This window comes from Schistocerca cancellata, chromosome 6 (assembly GCF_023864275.1).
Source record: "Schistocerca cancellata isolate TAMUIC-IGC-003103 chromosome 6, iqSchCanc2.1, whole genome shotgun sequence".
NCBI classification, from domain to species: domain Eukaryota; kingdom Metazoa; phylum Arthropoda; class Insecta; order Orthoptera; family Acrididae; genus Schistocerca; species Schistocerca cancellata.
Window position 1 is genome coordinate 685,581,902 of NC_064631.1, and position 18,152 is coordinate 685,600,053.

The 18,152-nt window shown below is 38.2% G+C and overlaps 1 protein-coding gene across 1 annotated transcript; it reads left to right on the forward strand.

Annotated features, from left to right (window-relative positions):
- The first annotated feature begins 11,807 nt into the window (after nucleotides 1-11,807).
- On the forward strand, nucleotides 11,808-12,691 carry LOC126088473 (piggyBac transposable element-derived protein 3-like). The gene is made up of 4 exons (XM_049906615.1): nucleotides 11,808-12,002; nucleotides 12,065-12,315; nucleotides 12,376-12,491; nucleotides 12,555-12,691. Exons 1-4 carry the CDS (start codon nucleotides 11,808-11,810, stop codon nucleotides 12,689-12,691), a joined length of 699 nt encoding a protein of 232 aa, XP_049762572.1.
- The last annotated feature ends 5,461 nt before the right edge of the window (nucleotides 12,692-18,152 follow it).

Here is an 18,152-nt window from a genome sequence, read left to right on the forward strand (position 1 = left end):
CCTAATTGAAGTACTCACACATTTATGCGACTGCTCGCTTCAGGCAGGCACTTTCCCTGATGTGTTAAAAACATCAAAAGTTATTCCTGTATTTAAAAAAGGGGATAAAGACAATGTAAATAACTACAGACCCATCACAATTTCCTCCTGCATCTCTAAAGTACTGGAAAAAGTTATGTATGAGAAACTTATGAAATTTATAAATAAAAACAGCATCCTATGTAATGAACAACATGGATTCAGAAATAAGAGGTCAACGACAACTGCTGTCTATGAGTGCATCAATTCCATCCTAAACCTGTTGGACAAAAAACAGGAAACAATAGGAGTCTTTATTGACTTGTCAAAAGCTTTTGACATGGTGGACCATAAAATTCTGCTATCAAAGCTAGAAAGATATGGTATTCGAGGTCTGTCCAACAAGTGGATCAGTTCCTTCCTGACAAATCGTATGCAGGCAGTGTGCGTCAAGCACACAAATATTGAACTAAAAACTGTATCTAATCACTTATCTGACTATAAACAAATAAAATGTGGTGTACCCCAAGGATCCGTATTGGGACCCCTTCTGTTTCTTCTGTACATAAATGATCTAAGCTTAAATATTGATGCACACAAATCAATCATATTTGCAGATGACACCACGATTCTACTAAAAGGAGACGACGATGAACAGTTACAGCAGACAGTAAACACGGTCACGAAAGAACTTAGCAGCTGGGCACAGAGTAATCAGCTTGTAATAAACAGTAAGAAAACCGTTGCTCTAAAATTCCACAATGTTCCTAACAAGGACATGTTTATCCCATCAGTCTCTATCAATGACGAACCAGTTGGTAACAGTACTGAAACCAAATTCTTAGGACTTTGGCTGCAGAGTAACATCAGATGGAATAAGCATATTGAATGTCTCAATGCAGAACTGAGCAAAACATGTTATCTTCTTTGTTCATTAAAATCATGCTGTAGTGAGAAAACAGTATTGAATGCATATCATGCGTACTTTCATTCTCATCTTAGATATGGGGTCACCTTCTGGGGAAACTCTAAAATAGCTAATAGCACTTTTAAACTACAAAAAAGGGCCATTAGAATCTTGTTTGGGTGCAAGCCTAGAGACTCTTGTAAACCCCTGTTTAAGAAATCTGGTATTCCCCCATTACCGTGTGTATACATTATGGAAACCCTTTTGTTCTTTAAATTAAATGTAATAGGCAAGGACCAGAGGCTACAAAAAAACTGTGGTATACATGAGCACTTTACCAGACAAAACAGGAACTTACATATGACTCAAATCAGCACAGCACTGTGCCAAAAAGGTACTTTTCACATGGGAGTTAAGCTTTATAACAAACTTCCTGAAAACATAAAAGCTATCACTGAGGTCAATACATTTGGAAAATCTCTAAAGTCATATTTACAGCATCACTGCTTTTATTCCATTGAAGAATATTTAAATTTATGAAATGTGTTATATAAATACTTGTGTGTAAAGTGTATTATTGTAAGCTTAAATATGTATGCCTTGAAATTACTTTCAGCCTGTATATTTATAACTTGACTTGTCCAATGTCTTATGCATAAGCTGCTATGTAGACAACAGGACCAATAAAATACAATCTACAATCTACAATCTACCACCAGAGACATCCAGCTGCGCAGTGAGGCGTTTGATTGTGATTTGTCAGTCACCTTGCATGAGAGTGTCTTCACGTTCCAACACTGCAGATGTCACAGCTGTGTGCAGCCAGCCAGCACGTGGGAGATCAGACAGGTTTATGCGGCCTTGTTGCGATGGTGACGGATGCCTCGTGTATCGTCTCACTGACCACATCTCCGTAGACATTCTGCAACCCATTGTGAATATCTGAAATGCTCTGGTTTTCTGCCAGAAGAAACTCAGTAACAGCTCTCTGCTTGGCACGCTCCTGTGTTACAGACGGCCATTTTGAAGACTATGTTTAGCGTTGCCACCTGTCAGAACTTCACGAGACCACAGGAGCTGATGTGGGAATATGCCATGACGTCCCACAATGAAGCCCGCATCTTTTAGACTGAAACTAATTGAGGAAAAAAAAGGAAAATTGCATTACTTATTGAATGCCTCTTGTAGTTTGGCAGTAACTGGGAGTGTGTATGTGTGTGTGACACGTGTCGGCATTGTTTAAGGTTAAAAGTTCATCATAATGAATTTTTTTTCTGGCTCAATTCAGTCATTTAAGATGATGGAGGGACTTCAGAAAGTACTACTCTCCCCCTCAGAGTTACTGCAGTGCTGAACTAGACAAGTCACTGTCTGCCTCACAAACAGAATACACACAATCCCTGAGTCATGCAGGTATACACTGTTTCACTCTGAGATGCCTGCGACCAAATGCCACAAGGAGGTTGTTACAAGGGGAACTAAATTTTTTCAAAAGATACAGTTGCACTGGCTATTCTCAGCATCAAGATTGATAATTGTCATTTGCAAATGCTACAAACAAGGTCATTCTGGTGGCCCACATTGAGTAGAGCTGGAGGGTCAGGGATTCCTGATAAGTGGTACACAGTGTGACATTTCAGGACTGACTTGCCGGTAATCACCCACCAGTACTGGAACCGCAGCCCCAAACACCAATTACTCATTAATCTACCTGTCAATTTACCCTTCGAGATCTTACCCAAGGAGAAGTTAACCTATTTCAATGGTACACTACAGCCACCCCTTCTTGCTTTCTTGGAATGGATGATGGTAGCACAAGATGGTTGTGTAATGATGGAACATCTTCTTCATTTTTGTCTCTTCTCACTCTGTGGCATGAATTCTCTGGCAGCATCCCATGCAAAAATTTTATGCAGGAGATACTCATGGTTTTTTGTTTTCACTTACGCAAGTTGTTGAGAAATATGTCAGTCTTCAACACAAACTGTATTATGTTTTTGTCAAATACATAAACATTCTGTCAGTTTGCCATGTACACACTGTCACATTTTCTATTCACATGTAATTTCTGAGAAAACAAGCACATCATTAAAAAATATCTAATATTGTATTAACCTGTACTTGGTAGCACAAAAATAAAAACTTTAATTACATGTTTAATTAAGATTTAATGACTCCTGTATACTAAAATCAGTTATAACATAAAGCTGAAAAAAAAATGTTGCTTATTTTGTCTTTCTAAGAAATGTGTGCACATAATGTAGTATTACCCCCCATGAACCATGGACCTTGCCATTGGTGGGGAGGCTTGCGTGCCTCAGCGATACAGATGGCCATACCGTAGGTGCAACCACAACGGAAGGGTATCTGTTGAGAGGCCAGACAAATGTGTGGTTCCTGAAGAGGGGCAGCAGCCTTTTCAGTAGTTGCAGGGGCAACAGTCTGGATGATTGACTCATCTGGCCTTGTAACACCAACCAAAATGGCCTTGCTTGCTGGTACTGCGAATGGCTGAAAGCAAGGGGAAACTACAGCCGTAATTTTTCCCAAGGGCATGCAGCTTTACTGTATGGTTAAATGATGATGGCATCCTCTTGGGTAAAATATTCCGGAGGTAAAATAGTCCCCCATTCGGATCTCCGGGCAGGGACTACTCGAGAGGACGTCATTATCAGGAGAAAGAAAACTGGCGTTCTACGGATCGGAGTGTGGAATGTCAGATCCCTTAATTGGGCAGGTAGGTTAGAAAATTTAAAAAGGGAAATGGATAGGTTAAAGTTAGATATAGTGGGAATTAGTGAAGTTCGGTGGCAGGAGGTACAAGACTTTTGGTCAGGTGAATACAGGGTTATAAATACAAAATCAAACAGAGGTAATGCAGGAGTAGCTTTAATAATGAATAAAAAAATAGGAGTGTGGGTAGGCTACTACAAACAGCATAGTGAACGCATTGTTGTGGCTAAGATAGACACGAAGCCCGTGCCTACTACAGTAGTACAAGTTTATATGCCAACTAGCTCTGCAGAGGATGAAGAAATTGATGAAATGTATGATGACCTAAAAGAAATTATTCAGGTAGTGAAGGGAGACGAAAATTTAATAGTCATGGGTGACTGGAATTCGAGAGAAGGAAACATAGTACGTGAATATGGATTGGGGTTAAGAAATGAAAGAGGAAGCCGTCTAGTAGAATATTGCACAGAGCATAACTTAATCATAGCTAACACTTGGTTCAAGTATCATAAAAGAAGGTTGTATACATGGAAGAATCCTGGAGATAGTAGTAGGTATCAGATAGATTATATAGTGGTAAGACAGAGATTTAGGAACCAAGTTTTAAATTGTAAGACATTTCCAGGGGCATATGTGGACTCTGACCACACTCTATTGGTTATGAACAGTAGATTAAAACTGAAGGAAATGCAAAAAGGTGGGAATTTAAGGAAATGGGACCTGGATAAACTGAAAGAACCAGAGGTTGTACAGAGTTTCAGGGAGAGCATAAGAGAACAATTGACAGGAATGGGGGAAAGAAATACAGTGGAAGAAGAATGGGTAGCTCTGAGGGATGAAGTAGTAAAAGCAGCAGAGGATCAAGTAGGTAAAAAGGCAAGGGCTAGTAGAAATCCTTGGGTAACAGAAGAAATATTGAATTTAATTTATGAAAGGAGAAAATATAAAAATGCAGTAAATGAAACAGGCAAAAAGGAATACAAACGTCTCAAAAATGAGATCTACAGGAAGTGCAAAATGGTGAAGCAGGGATGGCTAGAGGACAAATGTAAGGATGTAGAGGCTTATCTCACTAGGGGCAAGATAGATAGTGCCTACAGGAAAATTAAAGAGATCTTTGGAGAAAAGAGAGCCACTTGTATGAATATCAAGAGCTTTGATGGAAACCCAGTTCTAAGCAAAGAAGGGAAAGCAGAAAGGTGGAAGGAGTATATAGAGGGTCTATACAAGGGCGATGTACTTGAGGACAATATTATGGAAATGGAAGAGGAGGTAGATGAAGATGAAATGGGAGATATGATACTGCGTGAAGAGTTTGACAGAGCACTGAAAGACCTGAGTCAAAACAAGGCCGCCGGAGTAGACAACATTCCATTAGAACTACTGATGGCCTTTGGAGAGACAGTCATGACAAAACTCTACCATCTGGTGAGCAAGATGTATGAGACAGGCAAAATACCGTCAGACTTCAAGAAGAATATAATAATTCCAATCCCAAAGAAAGCAGGTGTTGACAAATGTGAAAATTACCGAACTATCAGTTTAATAAGTCACAGCTGCAAAATACTAACACGAATTCTTTACAGATGAATGGAAAAACTGGTAGAAGCTGACCTCGGGGAAGATCAGTTTGGATTCCGTAGAAATGTTGGAACACGTGAGGCAATACTAACATTACGAATTATCTCAGAAGAAATATTAAGAAAAGGCAAACCTACGTTTCTAGCATTTGCAGACTTAGAGAAAGCTTTTGACAATGTTGACTGGAATACTCTCTTTCAAATTCTAAAGGTGGCAGGGGTAAAATACGGGGAGCGAATGGCTATTTACAATTTGTACAGAAACCAGATGGCAATTATAAGAGTCGAGGGGCACGAAAGGGAAGCAGTGGTTGGGAAGGGAGTGAGACAGGGTTGTAGCCTCTCCCCGATGTTATTCAATCTGTATATTGAGCAAGCAGTAAAGGAAACAAAAGAAAAATTTGGTGTAGGTATTAAAATCCATGGAGAATAAATAAAAACTTTGAGGTTTGCCGATGACATTGTAATTCTGTCAGAGACAGTAAAGGACTTGGAAGAGCAGTTGAACGGAATGGACAGTGTCTTGAAAGGAGGATATAAGATGAACATCAACAAAAGCAAAACAAAGATAATGGAATGGAGTCAAATTAAGTCGGGCGATGCTGAGGGAATTAGATTAGGAAATGAGACACTTAAAGTAGTAAAGGAGTTTTGCTATTTGGGGAGCAAAATAACTGATGATGGTCGAAGTAGAGAGGGTATAAAATGTAGACTGGCAATCGCAAGGAAAGCGTTTCTGAAGAAGAGAAATTTGTTAACATCGAGTATAGATTTAAGTGTCAGGAAGACGTTTCTGAAAGTATTTGTATGGAGTGTAGCCATGTATGGAATTGAAACATGGACGATAAATAGTTTGAACAAGAAGAGAATAGAAGCTTTTGAAATGTGGTGCTACAGAAGAATGCTGAAGATTAGATGGGTAGAGTACATAACTAATGAGGAGGTATTGAATAGAATTGGGGAGAAGATGAGTTTGTGGCACAACTTGACAAGAAGAAGGGACCGGTTGGTAGGACATGTGCTGAGGCATCAGGGGGTCACAAATTTAGCATTGGAGGGCAGTGTGGAGGATAAAAATCGTAGAGGGAGACCAAGAAATCAATACACTAAGCAGATTCAGAAGGATGTAGGTTGCAGGAGGTACTGGGAGATGAAGAAGCTTGCAAAGGATAAAGTAGCATGGAGAGCTGCATCAAGCCAGTCTCAGGACTGAAGACCACAACAACAAGGTAGTATTGTTCCAATTCTTTGGAAAAACTTTTTAATGTTCATTAACCTGAAGTTAAAATTCAAAATTAAGTGTTAATCTTTCCAATGGAATCTCGTAGCAATGTCCACTGTATATAAAACCCACAAGGAAACAAACACGTTAATAAAAATGCAAAATAAGTACCGTTTTGTTATTTTTGTAATACATGTCTATCGGTCTCTATCAAATACGTGATACATACCACACAACATTTTAAACTTTAATTATTACTATTGAACTGGAAGCATCTGAATTTGTAAGGCATATTTTTGAGTCTAAATTTTCATTGATAGGATTTGTGGAATTACAGCTTAAGTTAAATGTTTAAACTACATGGAAAAGGGGGAGTAAGAGATATTTTTTTTTTTTCCGATAAAAAGTAATATGCTCCGGTGAGAGACACTCAGCAAAATATGAGTCAGCTTAGTGTGAAAGTGAGAAGACCATTGACAGTCAGCACGAGTGCAAACGATGAGAAAGTGACATAAAATTGGAACAAAACCAATACGATTTAAATGTGAGGTGGCATCCGCATTATTATAAAAATATATAATTATTATTTGCTTTAGCTTTGTAACAATACTGTTATAGATTTTCTGGGGTCTTTTGGTATCAGAAGAGAGACATCTGTCAGCATATGGACTCTGAAACGATTTTTTTGAGAAAAATTAAATGTTGTAAACAGAGAAAGATATTGTAATTTGTTACATACTTTAATACAGTACGTACTGGCCAAAGCACTTTTATTTTATGTTATTCAGATTGTAGCTTGCTGTACCTTTGGAGGAAACAATTTCTAGTGATTGGTGTTGCTGTAAATAATTAATTCTTTAATCAGACAACCTCACTGTACTAATGTGAGACTGAATACAACTTTAATTCCAGGGAGCATTGTAGTTCAACCCCTTATCCTCTGGTGAGTAAAACATAAAAATAAATAAAAAGAAAAACAGTTTCAAGAGATTTCCACCACATATGGGACTTACATTGTGGCTATGATGATACACCTACGGTAATTCTGGGCACTCTGCATGTAATGTGGGAGATGCAAAAAGTTTACAGTTCTTGGTGGTGGATGCATATTTTTTCTGTAATTTGCAGCTTGTTACACTCTAAAGCAGCAACAGTAACATTAATATAAAATGAAAACAAAAATGTATTTCTCTTGAAACACGGATAGCAAATGCACTAATCATAACATTACTAACAGCAGACTCACCTCAGTTTTCAGATATGGGTTTTCTGCCTGGTGTCCTCTCAACCAAAGTTTTGCAAATATTTTACTGCATAACGTGCTTTGTTCACTATTCTCTGATCACACTATCTATTACACACACACACACACACACACACACACACACACACACACACACACAGAGAGAGAGAGAGAGAGAGAGAGAGAGAGCGGCCAGCCAAACACTTTTATGGAAAATAACAGTTCATTCTTTGTGACGGCAAAGAATGCTACAGTTGTAAGTGCCAATGTGTGAAATCAGTCTGGTATAGGGCTCTCTCAAAAACTGAGATGATGCAAAAAGAATTTTCTGTAGGGCATACTCTACATCTGATAATGGAAATACTCCTCTGTACGCAGTCTAGTGCTAAACTCCTTACTAATTTTAGGTTTGTATTAAACTATGAAATGGGAGACAGATGACCTGGGTTGTTTGGGCATGATGAAACCTGTCTTGTGAGCCTGTTGTATATAGGCTTTCTCTTTGAGCATGGAACAGTGTTACTTTACTTACAGGATTTTGTTGGTTTCCACCTGGTTTGTATGTCTTAACAGCCCTGGCACTCAGATGTTGATTGATGCTCATTAACTGCCCAGGTTTCTCATCCATTCATTCACTCATCATATTCTGTAAATCTCATAATGAAGGAAAGCTATCAGGGAAATTAACAGACAGAGGCAGCCACTGTAAAGAATATTATCGACAAATTATGACTATTGCTAACCTACTCACAGTGATAAGCATGAGATTTACTTGGAGACTACTTTATGTATGTATTAAAAGAAAAGTAGCACCTTTTTCTTTTTGTCTTTTCTTTTCTTTTCTTTTCTTTGCTTTTCTTTTAATACTCCTCTATCTCTTACACTACTGAGCTGCTGTTTTTATCTATTACTTCATGTTGAGCATTTGTGTAGCTTTACATGGAACACTATCAGCTATTTAAATACTGAGCAAGCAAAAGATTGTTTAATATAACATATGTGTTTAGTCGAATTTACATTCTTGAGTCCAAATAAACTGTAAATTGTGGGAGTAGTGGCTGATCAGTTTTTTTTTTTTTTTTTTTTTTTTTTTTGCTGTTTGATGGGTGATGACTACCTATTAGACACATAGTCTATATGGAATGTATTTATAGTTCTAGCATTGTGGTAAATTTCACAGCTCATCCTGCATTTGCTGTTAGCGAGACAACAACCATCTGCACGAACAGTTCGACGACGTTTGCAGCAGCATGGACTATTAGCTCGGAGACCATGGCTGTGGTTACCCTTGACGCTGCATCAGACAGGAGCGCCTGTGATGGTGTACTCAATGACGAACCTGGGTGCATGAATGGCAAAACGTCATTTTTTGGATGAATCCAGGTTCTGTTTACAGCATCATGATAGTCGCATCCGTGTTTGGTGACAATGCAGCGAATGTGCATTGGAAGCGTGTATTCGTCATCACCATACTGGCGTATCACACGGCGTGATGGTATGGGGTGCCATTGGTTACACGTCTCATTCACCTCTTGTTCGCATTGACGGCACTTTGAAAAGTGGATGTTACGTTTCAGATGTGTTACGAGCCGTGGCTCTACCCTTCTTTCGATCCCTGTGAAACCCTACATTTCAGCACGATAATGCACGAGCGCATGTTGCAGGTCCTGTACAGATCTTTCTGGATACATAAAATGTTCGACTGCTGTCCTGGCCAGCACATTCTCCAGATCTCTCAGCAACTGAAAACGTCTGGTCAATGGTGGCCGAGCAACTGGCTCATCACAATATGCCAGTCACTACTCTCGATGAACTGTGGTATCATGTTGAAGCTGCATGGGCAGCTGTACCTGTACACGCCATCCAAGCTCTGTTGACTCAATGCCCAGGCATATCAAGGCCATTATTATGGCCAGAGGTGATTGTTCTGGGTACTGATTTCTCAGGATCTATGTACCCAAATTGCGTGAAAATGTAATCATATGTCAGTTCTAGTATAATATATTTGTCCAATGAATACCCGTTTATCATCTGCATTTCTTCTTGGTGTAGCATTTTTAATGGCCAGTAGTGTATTACGGATTAGTAATTTGAATACTTAAATGCAATATATAAGCACAAACTGGAAAAGAATACTTCATTTGCTTCTTTGTGGTACTGGCTTATATCTTTACATATGAAATATCATACAGTGGGCAGTAAGGAGTCATTTTCTCTCAGTTGGTCCAATTTATTTCAGATATAATTTGGAAAAGGAGAGGGAATTAGAACGAGGTTCTAATTATCCTGGTCTCCACAGAAGAAGTTGATGAAACTTTGTCTGACATATTTGATGTATGTCAGGAGCTTGAATTTGTACTTGTTCCACCAAATGATGGTGAGGACACTGATAAAGATGATACAGGCAGTGATGCAGAAGGACAACCCGCCACTGTTGCTGATTTAGGGAAGAAGGTTCTGGAACAAACTGCACAGATAAGATCAGTAAATACTGATGGCCTTGTTGAAAATGTTACATGTTTATCCACTCAAGTGGAAAATCCCTGCTGTTCCAAATCATGACAGTGGTCCCGGGTTAGGAAAACAAGACAATGGATAGAAGAAAGACTACACTCTTTAAAAAAATTGAAGTATATCGTGAGGCTACACCTGATATACCGTATTTACTCGAATTTAAGCCGCACTCGAATCTAAGCCGCACCTGAAAAATGAGACTCGAAATTGAGGAAAAAAAATTTCCCGAATCTAAGCCGCACCTGAAATCTGAGACTCGAAATTCAAGGGGAGAGAAAAGTTTTAGGCCGTACTTCCAAATCGAAACAAAGTTGGTCAGCCGTAGTAGTTTGGTTCGAGTCGTAAGCTTAGCAGTTAAGCTTTACCAGGTAGCCGTCGTTATGCATCAGGCGCTCCGTCCGTATTTATACGGGTACCCTTCCTTTTTCACGTGCTTCGTCTGGTTTGAATTGATTGCTTATTTTTCTTTGATCTGACAAGTGCAGTTCTCTTTGTTATAGGTGTTTACGTCACTCTAAGCTGAAAATGCATTACTGTACTGTGTCATGCATTGTTTGTCGCATTCTGAAAATGAGGGTTTACAGCCTGTCGCCGCTCGCGGCATGGCTTGCTTTTGTGCACGCTACCGCCGTTTACAATAAAAAAAAAAAAAAACAAAGAGAGGAATCGTCTAATTAGCGAAACAATGGCAAGAGACTGCTATTCGTTGCTACTTACACTGCTGCTTTCTTTGATAATGATCAACAAGAACCAAATAATAGATTGCATATGATAGAAGATGTTCTGAACGAGAATTTAGCGAAAATTTTTTCCGTTTGAAAATCTTTGCAGACGCCTCTTTAGTACATTACATTATGCACAGAAATTAGAGTCATCTTAGATTTAAAAATCTAGTCAATTTCCGTGCTTCATTTCTGACTGTGTCACTATTAGGCATAAGAATAATACGAATATGACATGGTATGTATATTCTTCCGCGTCTGCTGCTGTCTCACTCTAGTTTCGTAGTTTATTAGGCGGACAGGATTTAAATGAGATAGCAGCAAACACGAAAGAATACATGGCAAAATGTTTATATTCGTATTATTCTTATGGTGAAGACAATACTGTATGTGATTCACAATTCATAAAAGTTCCTATCAGCAACCATTTCTTCTCAAAGTTAGGAAAAAATTCAGAAAGCAGAGTTGGCCATATTGACAAATATCCCAAACAGTCTTGCCAGTCGGATTTTCGTAGTACATTGAAATGCTGCTACGTTCGAAGAGGAACAATACGGAATTTGTATTTACTTCGTTGGATAATGTATGAAAATGCAGTGGTCGAAACTCGGGGCGGAGAAAAAAAAGCTCGTCTTCCACCTTTTTTTTATTTATTTACTGACACAGAGGTTTCGGTGCCAGTATTTGTCTTTGTGCCTGCGAAGCATGCCTGTGTACCGCTACATATATTCGACGACAGAAGTTAGTTGTGGTGGCACCTACCAACATTTTTCAGAACTTCCGCGTACTTTGCACTCGATTCTAAGCCGCAGGCGGTTTTTTGGATTACAAAAACCGGAAAAAAAGTGCGGCTTAGATTCGAGTAAATATGGTAATAGAACATCTCCGCACATCAAACTTGACTCCAATACATCTTTTTCGTTACGTTTTTGGTGCTGAATTGGTTGAGATTCCGACGAGAGACATAGTAAAATATGCTGCTCAAAAGGGACACAACATACAAATAAGTCAAGATGACATCTACAAAGACATTGCTATTTTGCTGTTATCTGGATATTGTAAGGTAATGCATAGACGTATGTACTGGGAGACCAGACCTGACATAAACAATGTCCTTGTTTCAAGTCTATCTCCAGAAATACTTTTGACAAAATTCATAGATTCTTCCATGTCAATGATAATGACAGCATTGAAAAAGATGATAAAGTATATAAGGTTCGGCCATTAATTTCACATCTAAATAAGAAATTTCAAGACATCATCATAGAGACTCTAGGGTCAAATTTCTGCTTGGATGAGGCCATGGAGCCTTATTACGGCTACCATTTTATGGAACAGTTTATAAGAGGCAAGCCAATTTGTTGTGGTTTCAAATGGTAGTGTTTAGCTACATCTAATGGATATCTCATCAAATTTGAGCCATATGTTGTTGCAAGTCAAAGAGATCCCCATAAGCTACTGGGACATTCTGTAGTTGAAAAGCTCTGTGTGGGCTACATCCCTCAGAACAGCACAGAGTACATTGATAATTACTTTAACTTTTTCCCTACTTGTATTTCTTACTTCAAATGGAATCAAATGCATAGTAACACTGATAAATGACTGCATGGAGAAGGCACCCATGCCAGATATAAAGAAGGTCCTACTCATGTGTTACCTGATACAGGGAATTCTGTCACACTTGAAAGATTGAATGACACTAGTCAAGTGACTCGGGGGACAAATGAATGGTCTTATGCCAGAATCAACTAAGCGACATTTAAAAAAAAATTGAGCTCTTCACCATTTTAAAACGATAGGGTTTCATTTTGTCTTATGACAAAACAAACTATCTGACAACTCACCTCGTTTCGTTGCTGTAGCAAGGGATTTCTTTGGCAGAAGGTTGGTACTATTCATTCTCTTATTCCAAAGTGAACCATGCAGCATCACAAGATGGCTACCATGGTATATAGCTCAGGTGCACGTTCCTGCGCAATGGCAGAAAATGATGATAATTGTGAAGACGAGTCGTGTAGTTCTAGTTCTTCTGATGTATATGAACCTAGTGATGGTGCCTCTCAATCATCAAATGGTAAATGGATTTTAATAACTAGTGATACTTTAGTTTATAGAATAAACTCATTAATTGGAGGTTATGTTGTTTACCTCACATGTCAGAATGAACCATGGCCACAAGTAGTAAATCTAAGGTCACTGCACAATCGTTAGTGAGTGTATGTCGATATTTTGGCCAATGCTGCCATAAATAATGAGGGGAGAGAAAAACTGACCCCGTGGAAAGAAATACCTCTTTATTTAGGGCAGGAAATGTGATTTAATGTGGAGATGGTTCACTCTGGCAGAAGAGTTCCTGAAAGACTAGTATTTCGCATATTCGTCAGCTACCAAAGTAATGAAATGGAATATGGTAACTTGGTCACATGATTGGCATTCTTAATAAATCAGTTTTGAAAATGAATTTGTAGATCTAAGTAATTTGTTTTTCAGATGAACATGAAATTTCTGGCAATAAAAGAAAAAAAGGGAACAGGGAACAATGGAAGAAAACCCCAAGGAAGAAGAAGTGAAATAGTGGGGAAACTTACGTTAACAGTAAAGGGGAGACTGTCCCAGGAAAGACGTTTGTTGATTTTAATTGTTCATGTAGACAAAAATGCTGGCAAAAAATAAATTCATCATCATTTAAGACTGATTATGCCTTTCAGCGTTCAGTCTGGAGCATAGCCCCCTTATAAAATTCCTTCATGATCCCCTATTCAGTGCTAACATTGGTGCCTCTTCTGATGTTAAACCTATTACTTCAAAATGATTCTTAACCGAATCCAGGTACCTTCTCCTTGGTCTGCCCCGACTCCTCCTACCCTCTACTGCTGAACCCATGAGTCTCTTGGGTAACCTTGCTTCTCCCATGCGTGTAACATGACCCCACCATCTAAGCCTGTTCGCCCTGACTGCTACATCTATAGAGTTCATTCCCAGTTTTTCTTTGATTTCCTCAATGTGGACACCCTCCTGTCATTGTTCCTCTCTACTAGTACCTGCAATCATCTTAGCTACTTTCATATCCGTAACCTCAACCTTGTTTATAAGGTAACCTGAATCCACCCAGCTTTCGCTCCCATACAACAAAGTTGGTCGAAAGATTGAACGGTGCACAGATAACTTAGTCTTGGTACTGACTTCCTTCTTGCAGAAGAGAGTAGATCGTAGCTGAGCGCTCACTGCATTAGCTTTGCTACACCTCGCTTCCAGTTCTTTCACTACGTTACCATCCTGTGAGAATATGCATCCTAAGTACTTGAAACCGTCCACTTGTTCTAACTCTGTTCCTTCTATTTGGCACTCAATCCGTTTATATTTCTTTCCCACTGACATTACTTTTGTTTTGGAGATGCTAATCTTCATACCATAGTCCTTACATTTCTGATCTAGCTCTGAAATTGTGAGGAGAAAATAAAGTTTTTTGACACATTTTATGGAAGTGGGTCTTGGGATGTGCAGACATCAATAATATATGGTTCAGTTAAAAATGTTCCCATCCAAAGGAAGCGTTCTAAAACCAACAAGAAGAAGTTTTCTAGGAAGTATTATATTCCTAGTGCGGATGGAAATGATGTGAAGGCGTGCAAAGAAACTTATCTAAAGACACTACAGATTTCTGGCAGCAGGGTGCATCGAACCATAGCCAAAGCAAAGACAAGCTCATTATGTGACCAGTGTGGAAAACACGTACCTCATAATAAAAGTGCTGACTCGGTTATTATTCACATCTATAATCATATTAATAGTTTTCCCAGTACATCAAGTCACTACTGCAGAAGAGATTCATCAAAAAAGTACTTGGACAGTAGACTTAATCTTAGTTTGATCTACAGATTATTCATTGATAAGCTGAAAGAAGAAGATCCCAATGTTAAACCTCTCAGCCAATCACTGTATGAAAAAGTATTTAGATGAGACTTCAATCTCAGTTTCAAGCCTCCTCCAAAGGATACATGTCAAACATGTGACAGACTAAACATGCTAATTACAGAGGAGACACTTAGAGCTGGTGAGGCAGACACTGAGAAGCTACGAAGATTAAGAAAGGAGCAGGAATGGAATTGCACCACAGGAAGGCTGAAGCTGCAAGAGATTGTCTGAAAAGGGATATGGAGAACTCCAAGACAGAAGACAATCGTACAGTTTTTTCATTTGATTTGCAGAAAGCATTACTGCTGCCAAAGTTGACAACAGGTGTTGCATACTATAAATGTCAACTCTCCTGCTTTACTCTTGGAATTCATGACTTTAAAAGTGGAAAGGCAGTACTGCATTGCTGGAATGAAAGTATTGCTTCAAGGGGAGCTCAAGAGGTAGGCTCTTGTGTATTGAAGTATGTCGAATCTCATGATATTGGTTCAAGGATGGTAGTATGGTCGGATTCGTGTGAGGTGAAAAATAGGAATTTTAAAATTATGACAATTTGGATGCATTTGGTTCAGAGTGACAAAACTAACATTGAGGAAATTACGCACAAATTTGCTGAACCTGGTCACTCGTATCTTCTGAATGACAGTGATTTTGCAGATATATAGAGGAAACTATGGCATTATCCAGAAATATTTGCCTCAGAACAGCTTTATTGTATTATTGAGAATGCCAGAGTCAAGAAAGGTAAATTTGAAGTAGTAAAAATGGATTGTAGTGACTTAAAAAGTACTATGCTATTCGAAAAAGCAATGACTAACAGAAAAGTAAATCTTTCTGGAGAAAAGGTTGAGTGGCTTAGGATTAAGGAAATGAGATTTTCAAAAGAGAAGCCAGGGATAATGGAGAACAAATACAGCCACAATGACACGAAAGAATACTCTTCAGTGAATTTAAATAAATGCTTAAAAGCTCGCCACTGTTCTCTCAGTCAAATTACACTACCTACACTGTATCCATTAGGGTGCACTCTACGCCCTGAGAAACTGAAAGATATTCAGAGCCTTCTAACATACGTACCCCCAATATACCATGAATTCTATAAAGGTCTCAAAATGATCAACAAATACAGAAAGTTGAAGATACAAAATTCCTGGGTGCTTACATAGACAGTAAATGTAATTGGTCAGTTCACATTCTTCATCTATGTAAAAAAACTTAGCTCGGCAACATTTGCATTACGGGTAATTTCTTCAGTGGCTGAAGTTGGCACCATTAAGGTTGCCTACTTTGGCTACTTCCACTCATTGATGTCATATGCTATCATATTCTGGGTGAACCAACCTCTTGCAAAAAAAGTTTTCACCATCCAAAATAAAGCAATCAGAATGATGTGTGGGGTCCATCAAAGACACTCTTGCAGGCACTTGTTTCAGAAGATAGGTATCCTAACAACTGCCTCACAGTATATTTTTTCCTTGCTGACCTTTGTGTGCAAAAATTATTCTATCTAGACAACAGTAAATTCCATGCCTATAACACCAGAAACAAAAACAATCTACATTTCGAAATGAAATGTCTCACTCTGGTACAAAAAGGAGTTTACTACTCCAGCATTAAGCTGTTCAATGCTCTACCACTACATATCAAATGTGTTCATACAGAACTGCCAAAATTTAAACAAGTTCTCAAAGATTACCTGACAGAGAAATCTTTTTTATACTGTGAATGAATATCTGAAAGAAAATGTATACCCTCACTAAACTTATTGTGTCTAGAGGTAGTTCAATTGATTTTATTGTGCATTTGAGCATTAGCACACTTTTTGTAACAACAAATTGGCTGTACCTCTATTTACTCTTGTAGGCCTAATATCTGATTTAACTTTGTGCTCTTATCTTTAACCTTTATTTGAAACTCCTTTTTCTGTTAAATGGTTGTTATGTTATCTAGCTGGCGTTGTATCTATTACTGTATTTATAGTATGTCTTACTTAAACTATGTACAATTTGGCATTGAATTGTCCTTGTATTTATTGTAAGTTTAAATTGAAACCTGTACAATTTGTGATTGATTCACTAACTGGATCTACGGAACAAGAAATAAATAAATAAATAAATAAAATAAATAAATAAATGGCTGAAGTATCAGAAATGAGCAGTGACAGTAATGAAGAAGATGAGTAATGGGGAAGCATAATCATCGCCTTAAGTATATTCCAATGTCCTCTCCTAATTCTAAAAATTGCTTAATAATGCTGTATTAAATGAATGCTGAAATTATATCTGTGTGTTTCAGTTGCCAAATAGATCTATATACGAATATAATAAAAAAACAAGAAAACTTTACTTTATATTTCGTACTGAAGTGCATTAATGTGATGTTACATCAAAATAACCTGAAGTACATGGATATTTCACATTGTTTCTCTGTAGTTTTAAGTTTCAAACTGTACTCGTAATTAAATAATGTGCTGCAAGGCTCAAAATGCTTGTAAAAGTTTTTCACACCCATTATGCACCAGACCACATGTATATTCATAAATATTTTTGAATAAATAAGTTGCTGTAAATTCATAACTTCAGTTATTCCTCGAAACTAACTAAATGTCACTTAGTTCATTCTGGCAAAAGACCACTCAAATGTACTGGATGAAGGTGTATTAGGTGAAAGTGAATGCTTGAGGTGGACTAGAGAATCAAGAGAGAAGGTTTCCATACCACAGCCTTCCCTTGTACAGGAATATAATCGCCACATGGGAGGGGTAGATCTTTTTAACAGTCTACAAAGTCTATACCACATTCGAATAAGATCAAAGAAATGATACTGGCCAATGATCAGGTTCTGCTTAAATGGTGCTGTTGTGAATATGTGGATCCTATACCGGCAGCTAAATAACAATGTAAACTTACTGAAATTTACCAGACGTATTGTACTTTCAATTCTGACTTCATCCAACATTGAAAAGTCAAGAGGTGTGAGGCCAAGATTTCTGTCACATGTTGCACACATGATTGATGAGCAGAGCAAGCAAAGAAGATGTGGACAGTGTGTAAATGCACAAAATTTCACTGTGTAAAGTGCAATGCGGGACTCCATCCAAAGCAATGTTTCATTTTGTATCAGCAGCGCTAAGAAGACTAAGTTGTGTAATAAACTACAATACACATGAGCTTTATGTGGCTTTATAGACATTTATATCACACTCACAATCTGGATGATTAAATTGATACCGTCATTCCTGGTGACACCATGTTTAACCACCTTACCATGTGGTGGTCACTGAAACGAGTGTACCAAC